Source organism: Lathyrus oleraceus, chromosome 1 (assembly GCF_024323335.1).
Source record: "Lathyrus oleraceus cultivar Zhongwan6 chromosome 1, CAAS_Psat_ZW6_1.0, whole genome shotgun sequence".
NCBI lineage: Eukaryota > Viridiplantae > Streptophyta > Magnoliopsida > Fabales > Fabaceae > Lathyrus > Lathyrus oleraceus.
Genome location: NC_066579.1, coordinates 37,778,645 through 37,792,940, shown reverse-complemented (window position 1 = coordinate 37,792,940; position 14,296 = coordinate 37,778,645). Strand labels below are relative to the sequence as shown.

The 14,296-nt window shown below is 28.2% G+C and overlaps 1 protein-coding gene across 3 annotated transcripts; it reads right to left on the bottom strand.

The window, feature by feature from the left end:
- Window positions 1-11,891: 11,891 nt before the first annotated feature.
- On the bottom strand, window positions 11,892-13,798 carry LOC127089011 (uncharacterized). 3 transcript variants are annotated; one of them, XM_051029355.1, is made up of 7 exons: window positions 13,499-13,798; window positions 13,235-13,340; window positions 13,062-13,127; window positions 12,786-12,885; window positions 12,606-12,644; window positions 12,201-12,430; window positions 11,892-12,024 (listed from the first exon to the last, which is right to left on the bottom strand). In XM_051029355.1, exons 3-7 carry the CDS (start codon window positions 13,074-13,076, stop codon window positions 12,013-12,015), a joined length of 396 nt encoding a protein of 131 aa, XP_050885312.1. In that variant the 5' UTR covers window positions 13,077-13,127; window positions 13,235-13,340; window positions 13,499-13,798; the 3' UTR covers window positions 11,892-12,012. The 3 variants fall into 3 exon arrangements, with proteins under 3 accessions (XP_050885312.1, XP_050885306.1, XP_050885301.1); XM_051029349.1 differs by having other exon boundaries at window positions 11,949-12,061; XM_051029344.1 differs by lacking the exon at window positions 11,892-12,024 and having other exon boundaries at window positions 12,106-12,430.
- Window positions 13,799-14,296: the final 498 nt, after the last annotated feature.

Below are 14,296 nucleotides of genomic sequence, written 5' to 3'. Positions count from 1 at the left end.
AAGTTTTGTTTCTAATTTTTACGGTTGGATATGAAACACGTTGTAACCATATAATATAGAAAATATAAATAATATATTATAACTATTCAAAAAAATTATATTTTATTTTGTACCATTGGTTGGGGAAGACAATGTAGCCAAAAGATGTGATAAAGATATTATATAGACTAAATTCTCTGCATTTGTAGATTAATTATGGGATCTACATAAAGCAATTTGGAAAATAAAATTTCACTCTAAAAAGATATTGAGAAATAAAATTATCAATTTTTTTTTATTTTGAGTTTCGAAACTGTTTAATATTCATGACAATTTAATAAATTACTAAAAAATGTTTTACTACTAAAAGAGATGTTATTAAAACATATTAAAATTGACATTTGAATGGCTTTTTTTTACACAGGCATTTAATAGGTTATGTCGTATAAGACTTGTATATTTATATGGTGTTTAATTCTGGACTATAATGTGTCCCGTCATTATTTGGTATTACTAAAAATTTAAATCTAGCCCTAAAATAATTTAATATTTGAGAAATTATATAATTAAAATAATATTTGGAAATTTTATGTATTATTCATTGGGTCGACTTAAAAAAAGCATAAAACTAAATAAAAAGATTTAAATTAAAAGATAGAATTTTTAAAATCTGGATGATATCTTATTTCATAATTAAATTATCTCCTTTGGCTCACTTCTTGAACCTAATGTTCTAACTTAATTCCCAAAGTCCTTATAAATAGGCCTTTCCAACATGCTTACTTCAACATTTAAAAACAAAATGGCATCCTACAAGACTCTCATTTTAACCATCTTGATCATTTGCTTTGCTTCACGCATGGTTGCCGGTAATAATCTATTTATAAAACACAATTTTTATTTCTTCATATTCATTGTTATGTTTTTAATTAAAGTATTTGGATGGTAGGATACTATCGAGTATATTAAATCGAATATGCTTTTGTTTAAGAAAAAACAATCTTATGAACACAATTTTATATATTATTTCTAATGGAATTGGAATGATAGTTTCAGGAGCAAACGGAAAATTATGCTTCATATCGAATTTTTGTCCAACTGCACCAGAACAGTGTGACCATTTTTGTAAAGTATCATTGGGAAAACCAAAAGGTGGCTCGTGTTTAGGGGGTGAATGTTGTTGCAATTTGTAAAGTTTTAATATAAAATAAACAATTTCTTTGTTTCTTTGAATACATCTATCTACAAACACTCCATCTGAAATTTACATAAATTTTTGTTGAAGTATCAATGATATAATTTCATTTCAAATATTTAATTTTATAATTTCTACTTATTAATTAGAATAAAAATTTAATAATTCTCAACACTAAACTTATATTAAATTATTGTATTTAAAAATTCTTTAATTAAAAAGTTGTTATGGATTTTTTAATTATAGTTATAAAAATAATGAAAAATATAACATCACTAACTTAATAAAATAATCAACCATAAACTTCACATGACAAAATATTTATATTCCTTTAAAGAAAGAGGTGCGATACTTTGTTTTTATTGAGACTGTGGAAATATAATTAAAATTGTTTTTTAATGTATCACATTTATTATTTGTTTAAAGGAATTATCCAATAAATTGTTATCTAGTGACCGTATATTTTAGCAATAGTTAATAATAAGAAATGCAAATGGCATCCATTATTTTTGTAAAAGTAATAATTAAAAGCTAATATTGGGGTTTAAATTATAATAAAATATCATCAAATTATTTGATCAAGTGGTTTGGATTATAATAAATATCTTTAAATTATTTGATCAAATATAGTGAAAATAATGTATTTTTAATTAATATATAATTATTTCATTAGTAAATTAGACTGATATTCTCAACCTCATGTTATTAAACACAATGGAACAACACAAAATATTTTAGGAGACACAATTAATGTATAGATTGAATTATTCAAGTTTAATGTAAAAAATTTAAAAATAAATTGTTAGAGAGTAACTTGATATTTATTACCTAGAAAATACTCCACTTTACATATTTAGTAGATTATTAAATGATTTGTTTTAACTTTCGAGTAGTTTTTATAGGTTATTTTTTTACAGATGTGTAAGAACTAGAGCAAAACCCATGTGTTGCCCCATATTTTTATTAAAATACTACCTAAAAGCCATCTGTAAATATTTTTATTTTATTGTGTAACATTGATTATGAAAGATATTTTATGAAATAAAAATATTATCGAGATTATATGATCTGCACTTGAAGAATTATTATGGGTTCTACAGAAAGTAATTTTAAAATTAAAATTTGTTTTAAAAATAAATCTAGAAAGAGAGTTATAATATTTTAAAATCAAGAGTTGTGAAAATATTTGACATTATTAATCGTCACTAGTGAAAGAGATCTTAATTGAATCTATAAAAGTTGGAGTTTAATAGGATATGTTGTATACAATTTGTATGTTTATATGTATCAAAATAATTTATTTGAACCCAATGTTTTAAAAACCAGATCGAACCGGTCGGTTCAATCGGTTGGTCCGGGAACCAGCGATGAATCTGATTGGGTCAACTTTCAAAACCGCTAGTGGGTCAAAACCAGAATAAAATTAGAAAAACTAGATTGAACCATCCAAAATCATTCGAACCAAATAACCGAAGTTGCATTTGTTATACCATCCGATTCAGAAAAATACATCAAATTGACCATTTTGTAAAAAAAAACTTTAAAAATTAAGTCAATATTAAAACTTAACATGCATTCCCCAATCACAAAAAAGAATTACATTTTTTTACATCCATACAAACTTCTAAGTTTGGTCACTTCGTTATATTTTTTCTTTCAACTACACTCCATCATCATCACGCCGTCTCTTTCAAACGTAGTCAAGATGTCCTGCACAATGTTAATTGTCGTGTAAGTTAATATTGTTTGTTGTTGTCAACTTTAACTTGTTTGTCGTAGTTCAACTCGATTTTTTATATTTAATTAAGTATATTGTATTCTTTATTTTTGGTATTTAATCTTATTTAATTTAGGTATTCTTAGTTATTTGAACTTTATTTTAGTTATTACATTCTATTATTTTAATTTTGGTTTGAATTAGCTTAACTTATTTTATTTTAATTTTTTAATTTGTTCAAATTATTCTTAAATGAAGATGAAATGAATTGTGCAACTATGTTGTTTTATTATATATGCTATTGATATTGTCGTATTAAGTTTGTAATTGATTTTTGAAATATTTCTTTTATTAAGTTGTGAACATATGATTATGTGTGACATATCTATGGATATTAGTTTATTTAATAAACAGTTCAACCGTATGTTTAACCAATTGAATTCATTGAACCTTAAACCAGAAATTTCACCGGTTCGATTTTTAAAACATTGATGAACCTATAAAAGTTGGCATTTAATAGGATATGTCACATAAAATTTGTATATTCATATGTATGAAACTATTTTATTTGAGCAACAAATTATTTGATAAAATATAATGTACATAATTTATTTCAAAATAATATTTATTAATTTATTCTATAAGTTAGTCTGATGTTCTTATCCTCTTAATATTAAACACAATAACGTTGAAATAAAAGTGAAGATTTCTCATTTGAATTATATTGCCATGTAGTTAAAATTTCCAAAATGGCACAACAAGAACTAATTGAGGAAATACAATTCATTGATAGAAGAAATCGTTAGGTTTTGTAAAAATAATTTAAAAAATTATTTTCATAAATAAATTAATATTTACTAGTAGACAATAAATTACTTTTAACAATCATGGCCTTTATGAGATTAAGAAAAGTTTTTTTATTAAAAACAAAAGTGATTGGATTTTAAACCAATTTTTCAGGCCAAGATATTACATTATGGATAAATAGTTGAAAAATAAATTTTAATATATATATTTTTAATATTTATTAATAAGGATATCAAATGATTGTTTTTTAAATTTGGAGTATATTTTTTCTCTCATTTTATCAATATTCATATAATTGAGAAAAACTTAAGTGTTGCCCAATATTTTTTATCAAAATAATACTTAAAAGTCAATATTGTTGTTTAAGTTAAAGAAAATATAGAAAAATTATCAACCAAATAAGGTAAAATTTATTCAGAATTAATATATATATTTATATTTATTTTATATGTTAGTTAGAAGATCACTTTTGTTCTGATAATATCTTACACATTAATATTTAAAAAGAATGACTATTTTCTATTTGAAATATGTTTCCATCTATTTAAAATTTTCAATAATGATATATAAAAAAATTATTATCAAATACAATTCCTTTATAGATTGAATCATTAAAATTTTATAAAATAAGTTAAAATTAGTGGTTAAAAAATAATAAAATAGTTAAATCTTCCAACAGGGTTTTGTTAGATTTTTGGACAACTGAAAAAGTTTTGTTTCTAATTTTTACGGTTGGATATGAAACACGTTGTAACCATATAATATAGAAAATATAAATAATATATTATAACTATTCAAAAAAATTATATTTTATTTTGTACCATTGGTTGGGGAAGACAATGTAGCCAAAAGATGTGATAAAGATATTATATAGACTAAATTCTCTGCATTTGTAGATTAATTATGGGATCTACATAAAGCAATTTGGAAAATAAAATTTCACTCTAAAAAGATATTGAGAAATAAAATTATCAATTTTTTTTATTTTGAGTTTCGAAACTGTTTAATATTCATGACAATTTAATAAATTACTAAAAAATGTTTTACTACTAAAAGAGATGTTATTAAAACATATTAAAATTGACATTTGAATGGCTTTTTTTTACACAGGCATTTAATAGGTTATGTCGTATAAGACTTGTATATTTATATGGTGTTTAATTCTGGACTATAATGTGTCCCGTCATTATTTGGTATTACTAAAAATTTAAATCTAGCCCTAAAATAATTTAATATTTGAGAAATTATATAATTAAAATAATATTTGGAAATTTTATGTATTATTCATTGGGTCGACTTAAAAAAAGCATAAAACTAAATAAAAAGATTTAAATTAAAAGATAGAATTTTTAAAATCTGGATGATATCTTATTTCATAATTAAATTATCTCCTTTGGCTCACTTCTTGAACCTAATGTTCTAACTTAATTCCCAAAGTCCTTATAAATAGGCCTTTCCAACATGCTTACTTCAACATTTAAAAACAAAATGGCATCCTACAAGACTCTCATTTTAACCATCTTGATCATTTGCTTTGCTTCACGCATGGTTGCCGGTAATAATCTATTTATAAAACACAATTTTTATTTCTTCATATTCATTGTTATGTTTTTAATTAAAGTATTTGGATGGTAGGATACTATCGAGTATATTAAATCGAATATGCTTTTGTTTAAGAAAAAACAATCTTATGAACACAATTTTATATATTATTTCTAATGGAATTGGAATGATAGTTTCAGGAGCAAACGGAAAATTATGCTTCATATCGAATTTTTGTCCAACTGCACCAGAACAGTGTGACCATTTTTGTAAAGTATCATTGGGAAAACCAAAAGGTGGCTCGTGTTTAGGGGGTGAATGTTGTTGCAATTTGTAAAGTTTTAATATAAAATAAACAATTTCTTTGTTTCTTTGAATACATCTATCTACAAACACTCCATCTGAAATTTACATAAATTTTTGTTGAAGTATCAATGATATAATTTCATTTCAAATATTTAATTTTATAATTTCTACTTATTAATTAGAATAAAAATTTAATAATTCTCAACACTAAACTTATATTAAATTATTGTATTTAAAAATTCTTTAATTAAAAAGTTGTTATGGATTTTTTAATTATAGTTATAAAAATAATGAAAAATATAACATCACTAACTTAATAAAATAATCAACCATAAACTTCACATGACAAAATATTTATATTCCTTTAAAGAAAGAGGTGCGATACTTTGTTTTTATTGAGACTGTGGAAATATAATTAAAATTGTTTTTTAATGTATCACATTTATTATTTGTTTAAAGGAATTATCCAATAAATTGTTATCTAGTGACCGTATATTTTAGCAATAGTTAATAATAAGAAATGCAAATGGCATCCATTATTTTTGTAAAAGTAATAATTAAAAGCTAATATTGGGGTTTAAATTATAATAAAATATCATCAAATTATTTGATCAAGTGGTTTGGATTATAATAAATATCTTTAAATTATTTGATCAAATATAGTGAAAATAATGTATTTTTAATTAATATATAATTATTTCATTAGTAAATTAGACTGATATTCTCAACCTCATGTTATTAAACACAATGGAACAACACAAAATATTTTAGGAGACACAATTAATGTATAGATTGAATTATTCAAGTTTAATGTAAAAAATTTAAAAATAAATTGTTAGAGAGTAACTTGATATTTATTACCTAGAAAATACTCCACTTTACATATTTAGTAGATTATTAAATGATTTGTTTTAACTTTCGAGTAGTTTTTATAGGTTATTTTTTTACAGATGTGTAAGAACTAGAGCAAAACCCATGTGTTGCCCCATATTTTTATTAAAATACTACCTAAAAGCCATCTGTAAATATTTTTATTTTATTGTGTAACATTGATTATGAAAGATATTTTATGAAATAAAAATATTATCGAGATTATATGATCTGCACTTGAAGAATTATTATGGGTTCTACAGAAAGTAATTTTAAAATTAAAATTTGTTTTAAAAATAAATCTAGAAAGAGAGTTATAATATTTTAAAATCAAGAGTTGTGAAAATATTTGACATTATTAATCGTCACTAGTGAAAGAGATCTTAATTGAATCTATAAAAGTTGGAGTTTAATAGGATATGTTGTATACAATTTGTATGTTTATATGTATCAAAATAATTTATTTGAACCCAATGTTTTAAAAACCAGATCGAACCGGTCGGTTCAATCGGTTGGTCCGGGAACCAGCGATGAATCTGATTGGGTCAACTTTCAAAACCGCTAGTGGGTCAAAACCAGAATAAAATTAGAAAAACTAGATTGAACCATCCAAAATCATTCGAACCAAATAACCGAAGTTGCATTTGTTATACCATCCGATTCAGAAAAATACATCAAATTGACCATTTTGTAAAAAAAAACTTTAAAAATTAAGTCAATATTAAAACTTAACATGCATTCCCCAATCACAAAAAAGAATTACATTTTTTTACATCCATACAAACTTCTAAGTTTGGTCACTTCGTTATATTTTTTCTTTCAACTACACTCCATCATCATCACGCCGTCTCTTTCAAACGTAGTCAAGATGTCCTGCACAATGTTAATTGTCGTGTAAGTTAATATTGTTTGTTGTTGTCAACTTTAACTTGTTTGTCGTAGTTCAACTCGATTTTTTATATTTAATTAAGTATATTGTATTCTTTATTTTTGGTATTTAATCTTATTTAATTTAGGTATTCTTAGTTATTTGAACTTTATTTTAGTTATTACATTCTATTATTTTAATTTTGGTTTGAATTAGCTTAACTTATTTTATTTTAATTTTTTAATTTGTTCAAATTATTCTTAAATGAAGATGAAATGAATTGTGCAACTATGTTGTTTTATTATATATGCTATTGATATTGTCGTATTAAGTTTGTAATTGATTTTTGAAATATTTCTTTTATTAAGTTGTGAACATATGATTATGTGTGACATATCTATGGATATTAGTTTATTTAATAAACAGTTCAACCGTATGTTTAACCAATTGAATTCATTGAACCTTAAACCAGAAATTTCACCGGTTCGATTTTTAAAACATTGATGAACCTATAAAAGTTGGCATTTAATAGGATATGTCACATAAAATTTGTATATTCATATGTATGAAACTAATTTATTTGAGCAACAAATTATTTGATAAAATATAATGTACATAATTTATTTCAAAATAATATTTATTAATTTATTCTATAAGTTAGTCTGATGTTCTTATCCTCTTAATATTAAACACAATAACGTTGAAATAAAAGTGAAGATTTATCATTTGAAATATATTGCCATGTAGTTAAAATTTCCAAAATGGCACAACAAGAACTAATTGAGGAAATACAATTCATTGATAGAAGAAATCGTTAGGTTTTGTAAAAATAATTTAAAAAATTATTTTCATAAATAAATTAATATTTATTAGTAGACAATACATTACTTTTAACAATCATGGCCTTTATGAGATTAACAAAAGTTTTTTTATTAAAAACAAAAGTGATTGGATTTTAAACCAATTGTTTAGGCCAAGATATTACATTATGGATAAATAGTTGAAAAATAAATTTTAATATATATTTTTTAATATTTTTTAATAAGGATATCAAATGATTGTTTTTTAAGTTTGGAGTTTATTTTTTCTCTCATTTTATCAATATTCATATAATTGAGAAAAACTTAAGGGTTGCCAAATATTTTTTATCAAAATAATACTTAAAAGTCAATATTGTTGTTTAAGTTAAAGAAAATATAGGAAAATTATCAACCAAATAAGGTAAAAGTTATTTATTCAGATATATATATATATATATATATATATTTATTTTATATGTTAGTTAGAAGATCACTTTTGTTCTGATAATATCTTACACATTAATATTTAAAAATAATGACTATTTTCTATTTGAAATATGTTTCCATCTATTTAAAATTTTCAATAATGATATATAAAAAAAATTATTATCAAATACAATTCCTTTATAGATTGAATCATTATAATTTTATAAAATAAGTTAAAATTAGTGGTTAAAAAATAATAAAATAGTTAAATCTACCTACAGTGTTTTGTTAGATTTTTGGACAACTGAAAAAGTTTTGTTTCTAATTTTTACGGTTGGATATGAAACACGTTGTAACCATATAATATAGAAAATATAAATAATATATTATAACTATTCAAAAAAATTATATTTTATTTTGTACCATTGGTTGGGGAAGACAATGTAGCCAAAAGATGTGATAAATATATTATATAGACTAAATTCTCTGCATTTGTAGATTAATTATGGGATCTACATAAAGCAATTTGGAAAATAAAATTTCACTCTAAAAAGATATTGAGAAATAAAATTATCAATTTTTTTTTATTTTGAGTTTCGAAACTGTTTAATATTCATGACAATTTAATAAATTACTAAAAAATGTTTTACTACTAAAAGAGATGTTATTAAAACATATTAAAATTGACATTTGAATGGCTTTTTTTTACACAGGCATTTAATAGGTTATGTCGTATAAGACTTGTATATTTATATGGTGTTTAATTCTGGACTATAATGTGTCCCGTCATTATTTGGTATTACTAAAAATTTAAATCTAGCCCTAAAATAATTTAATATTTGAGAAATTATATAATTAAAATAATATTTGGAAATTTTATGTATTATTCATTGGGTCGACTTAAAAAAAGCATAAAACTAAATAAAAAGATTTAAATTAAAAGATAGAATTTTTAAAATCTGGATGATATCTTATTTCATAATTAAATTATCTCCTTTGGCTCACTTCTTGAACATAATGTTCTAACTTAATTCCCAAAGTCCTTATAAATAGGCCTTTCCAACATGCTTACTTCAACATTTAAAAACAAAATGGCATCCTACAAGACTCTCATTTTAACCATCTTGATCATTTGCTTTGCTTCACGCATGGTTGCTGTCACACTTCGATTTTGACCCTGATATTCATATCTTTATTTCATTCATTTTTTGCTCCTCATGATTTTGTTCCTCTACTATGGTACTCCTTTTTCATGAGCATCAAGTGGTCTCCTTTTCTGTTATGGTTGCACCTTGTTGTGTTGTGCGCATTCAAGGCGAGGTTCTACCGTCAACATATTTGGATACATAGGCGCATTCCGCGTCGGTGGTAATCAAGGAATTCAAGGATTATTGTGTTTGGATTAGAGTATGTGGTCAAAAATATTAGTCTTGAAAAGCTTTGATGAACATTATTTGATTCAACGAGATTCCAGTGGTTTACCATGTTTTAAGGGAGAGTTATTATCATGTTTTAAGGGAGAGTTATTATCATGTGAGTTTTTCAAGAGGGACCAAGCCTGGTTATCGTCGGAATCAAGCTAGTGGCCGAAGGCCATCTTTTATTTGCATGGATTTTAATAGATAATTCAAGAGAAACACAAAAAGAGTCTCAATCATGTTCTATAAATTGGTTTTGATATTAGGATTTAAATCTTAAGGGGGGCATTTGGTCGAAGCTACTGATCCTCATGTGCAAACTTTATGCTTGGATCCTAAGGAAACAAATGTGCATCAAAGGCTGGAATTCAATATATAAACTTGATTAAGATAGCATCATGTATCATGATCATCATGTTGGGCATATTTGTATTATTTCTATTGCAGTCCAAAACAAAAGTTGCAACGGTCATAAGGTTCAGCCTTTTAATGTCTGGTTTGTTGGTATTGCAATATTTTATGAAACATCAGGACCTGTCTGCCGCATACAATAAGGACGCCACCTTTTCAGTTCAAGTTTTTTATGCCACCCTGACATTTACTACTGTTACAGTTGTATTGGTTTTGCCTTGGATTATGCCTATGAAAACTCGTGAAATGTGCTCAAAATGGAACCTCTACATGTCTGCTTCTGTTCCTGCGGAAGTCCATAATATGACACCAATATTTGTTTTAAAAGATTCTTTGCATGTTATGGGCTGTGTGTACATAACATCATGGTGTCTTCTGTAATTGTTGCTTCAACGACCAATTAACGCAATGCCTTTGTTGTTGCTCAATGTTCAAATCTTGGCTTACATGCTTGCCTTTTCTTCTTGTGGGTCACATCATAAGCAGTGGGTTGAGATTACTGCACTGTACAATCTGGGAATGGCAGGCCATTTTGCTCTTGGGAACAGTAACACACTAGCTACCATTGATGTGGCCGGAGCTTTTATAGGAATTTCAAGTCACTCAACCTTCCTATCAGGTGTTCTAATGTTCATCATTACATATGCATGCCCAATGTTATTCTTTTTTTCTTTGGTCGTGCAACACGCTAGAATTGGACTTTTTGTGATTCAGACCAAACTGTGAAGCATCAGCAGAGCTCACTCCAAATGCAGTTTCAGAGGCATGCGTTTGCAAGTTATTTTGACCCTCAGAAATCGGCATTTGATATGAAGCATACAATGCCTTTGTTGTCTCATCCTCACTAAAGTCACAAGAATTCATCCCAGGCATCCAATTAAGCATGACACACAACCATTTCTCTGGAAGTTGCTCTGGCTTTAAGCCAGTAGGTAGAAGCCGCCATTTCTGGCAACTGTCGCAAGCTACCCAATCTTCTGCAATAAGTTGAGGTGCTGCTACTGCTGTTGGAATCATCTCCAGAGCAACATTATTTACAGCCATTGGAAATAAACCCATATCCATTTTTATAATCTATATCCAAATTACACCAAAGGTACTGTTACATGTGATAAAACAACAAAAAAGATCAAAACAATGTCCTCACTGATCGCAACTACAACTTCGAATCTCCCTCTTCTAATTCTTCAGGCACAATGAATTTTCTGATACGTTCTACAACGAGCGTGTACTCAGAACACACTCCGATTCCAGAACCTCGCGTCGATGTTCATCACCGGTCAGCATCCGCTGGATCTTCTTACGAGGCTCATAAATCTGATGTTCCTTATTCGCGATACGATTGTGATGTTGAATTGAATTCGAATCATCGTGATTTGCCGACGATTATTGATAAGCACATTGATGTTTCTGAAGAAGAAGGATGGATCACCATTCCGTGCAGGGAACTTCCTGAAAACTGGAATCATGAGCCAGATATACAATCATTGCGCTCTCTTGACCGTTCCTTTCTTTTCCCGGGTGAACAAGTTCATATCTTGGCATGCTTGTCTGCATGTAAGCAGGATACACAGATTACCACTCCATTTGAAGTTGCTGCAATGACAAGTAAGAACAGTCCAAACTACTGAAGACATCACAGCAGGAGCAAATCAAAGCAGTCATGTTGTTCATCATGGTTCACCCTGCATCCAACACCAAGTTCAGGCTATTATAGCAAACCTACAAAATAGCAATAATCAGCAGCAGGGAAGTGTTTGACATGAGTGCAGTTCATCATCATGGGTAGCATCTTGCATCAGACCTAACCACATCAACCACAAATCATACAAACAATAACAACACATGAGGTATTATGAACCTGCAGCGAGACCTCATGCCACACCAAACCATAACAGCCCTGCACAAACACCATCCTGCAGTAACATTGCATACCAAGGCAAGGGAATAACCAACTTTCCGTCAACACAACATGTTGCATCACCAAGACAACCATGCCAATGAATGTGCACTTGCACCATAGCAGGACATAACAACCGTCAACATCCATCAAGCGACATTCCATGCCCAAGTGAAACAATTGGAGTAGACCTGCAGCAACAGACCAACACAACCAAACTCAGTCATGACACATGAACCTAACACACAAACCAGTTAACACCATGGCCAAAACCTGCAAACAGCAACATAACAGGTGACTGACATAAACCTAAACATGGCCACATCAATTTGAATGGTTAACAAGGCTGCAAACCCAATTGCATACCTGAGTGCAAAACAACCTTTGCAAGTATTCTGCACCAATCTGCACCAAGTCACAACAGTTAGACATACCTCAAGGCCTGCAACAAGTCAATTGAAAGCCACCAGCACATTGGGTTTGTAGGACTAGATATCATGTTGCAATGAGCCTAACACAAGAAAAAAAACAGGCTTATATACTTACCACCTGTTGAGCTAAACAAGGGTCCAACATAGCATGCCAGGCCAATAACAGAAGCACCACAGTCATTTGAGCCTACAACTTTGCAACCAATCCAAACCTGCTGTAATGCATAACCACAGTGGTCATCAATATTCACTGCAATACAAGCTCAAGCAAGTCCAAAATGCCTGCTGCTACATCAAAACACAAGTTGTCACTACAATATGAAACCAACACCACACAACACCTAAAATGACAAACTTGGCATGGTACATCAACTGACAGTCAAAAACTCACCATGTAAATGGTCATGGCAGAAGAAGTTGGTCGAGATTAGCAAGGTTGCATATCATTCACATCACCCTGCAGTAAAAAAGGTTAATTAGCCAACAGTAAAATTCAAAACATCAGAAAATTCCCAAAATTGGCATCAGGACAAAGACGAAGACGAAAGTACGTAGATTGGTTACCTTTTCCGAATCAAGCATCAAAAAGGCCAATCCCAACTGAGCGCATCAAAAGTAGTTTGCAGAAGATATTCTTTGGAATTCCAGACAACAACCCTAAACCCTAAAGCTGTGAAGATAAAAGGAGAAAGAATGAATCAATGAAAAAAGAGGACTTGGAGGCGAAAATAGAGACTAAAAAACCCTAATCCAAAAAGAGGCAAGCAACAGAAAGAGGTGGAGGCGAAAATCTGAAAGAGAGAAAAACCTAAAACCCCAAAATCGTACCTGGAGGCCAGTTTTCTTCGCATCCATCACCACCACCGCAGCGACGCCCTGTAAGAACCTTTCTTTCCTACTCTTTTTCTTTCTCTTCATGCTTGTTGTTTGATTTGTTTTTGTGAGAGCTGAGAGTGTTTGAAAGGGGTTTCGTTGAGAGCAAGAGTGAGATTGAGTGAAATGTGAAGTCTGGGGTGCGTGAGGTTGCCATTGTTGGGGAAGTTTTGAGCTCGTAAGATGCGAGAGAGAGGGAGGAAGACGAACTCCTCTGTATTCTCTTCCCCGTTCCCATTTCTTTTTCTGTTTTCTTTTTTTTACTAATTTCTTTTTTTTATTTATTTAACTTAATTTGTTTTTTTACAGAGATAATACAAAAACCATAAGAATGTTTGTTTTGCTTTTATTTTAAATCTTTAGCCCGGTTCATATACTTAGCGTAGTATCTCAGTAGCAGTTGATGTTGAGTGGCCTAGTGGAGAGAGGGTAGTTTCATAATATTAAGTGGAGAGGGTTCAATACTCATGTGTGGTACTTTTTGCTTATTATTTTATTTTATCTTCTTTTAGCATTTTTTTATTATTGTAGTATTTTATTAACATTTTCGTTTTTTTTATGTTTATTATAATTTCATTTGTTAATAATGCATAGTTGTTGTATTTTAATTTAGTTCAAAACCATTTTTTAAACTATAAAAATCATACTTTCTCGATTTAATATCGAGCCCATTTTTTTACACCCTTGTAAGTCGATTGCTTTTTAAGCATCGCCATCAACCTCACATAGCTTACTCTTGGGCTTTCTTACAAT

Coding starts and splice junctions, on each gene's coding strand:
- LOC127089011 (XM_051029344.1), bottom strand. Junction 12,645..12,785: donor CTTGTTTAGCTCAACAGGTG/GTAAGTATATAA, acceptor GACTTGGTGCAG/ATTGGTGCAGAATACTTGCA. Junction 12,431..12,605: donor AAAGGTTGTTTTGCACTCAG/GTATGCAATTGG, acceptor CTGTTGCTGCAG/GTCTACTCCAATTGTTTCAC.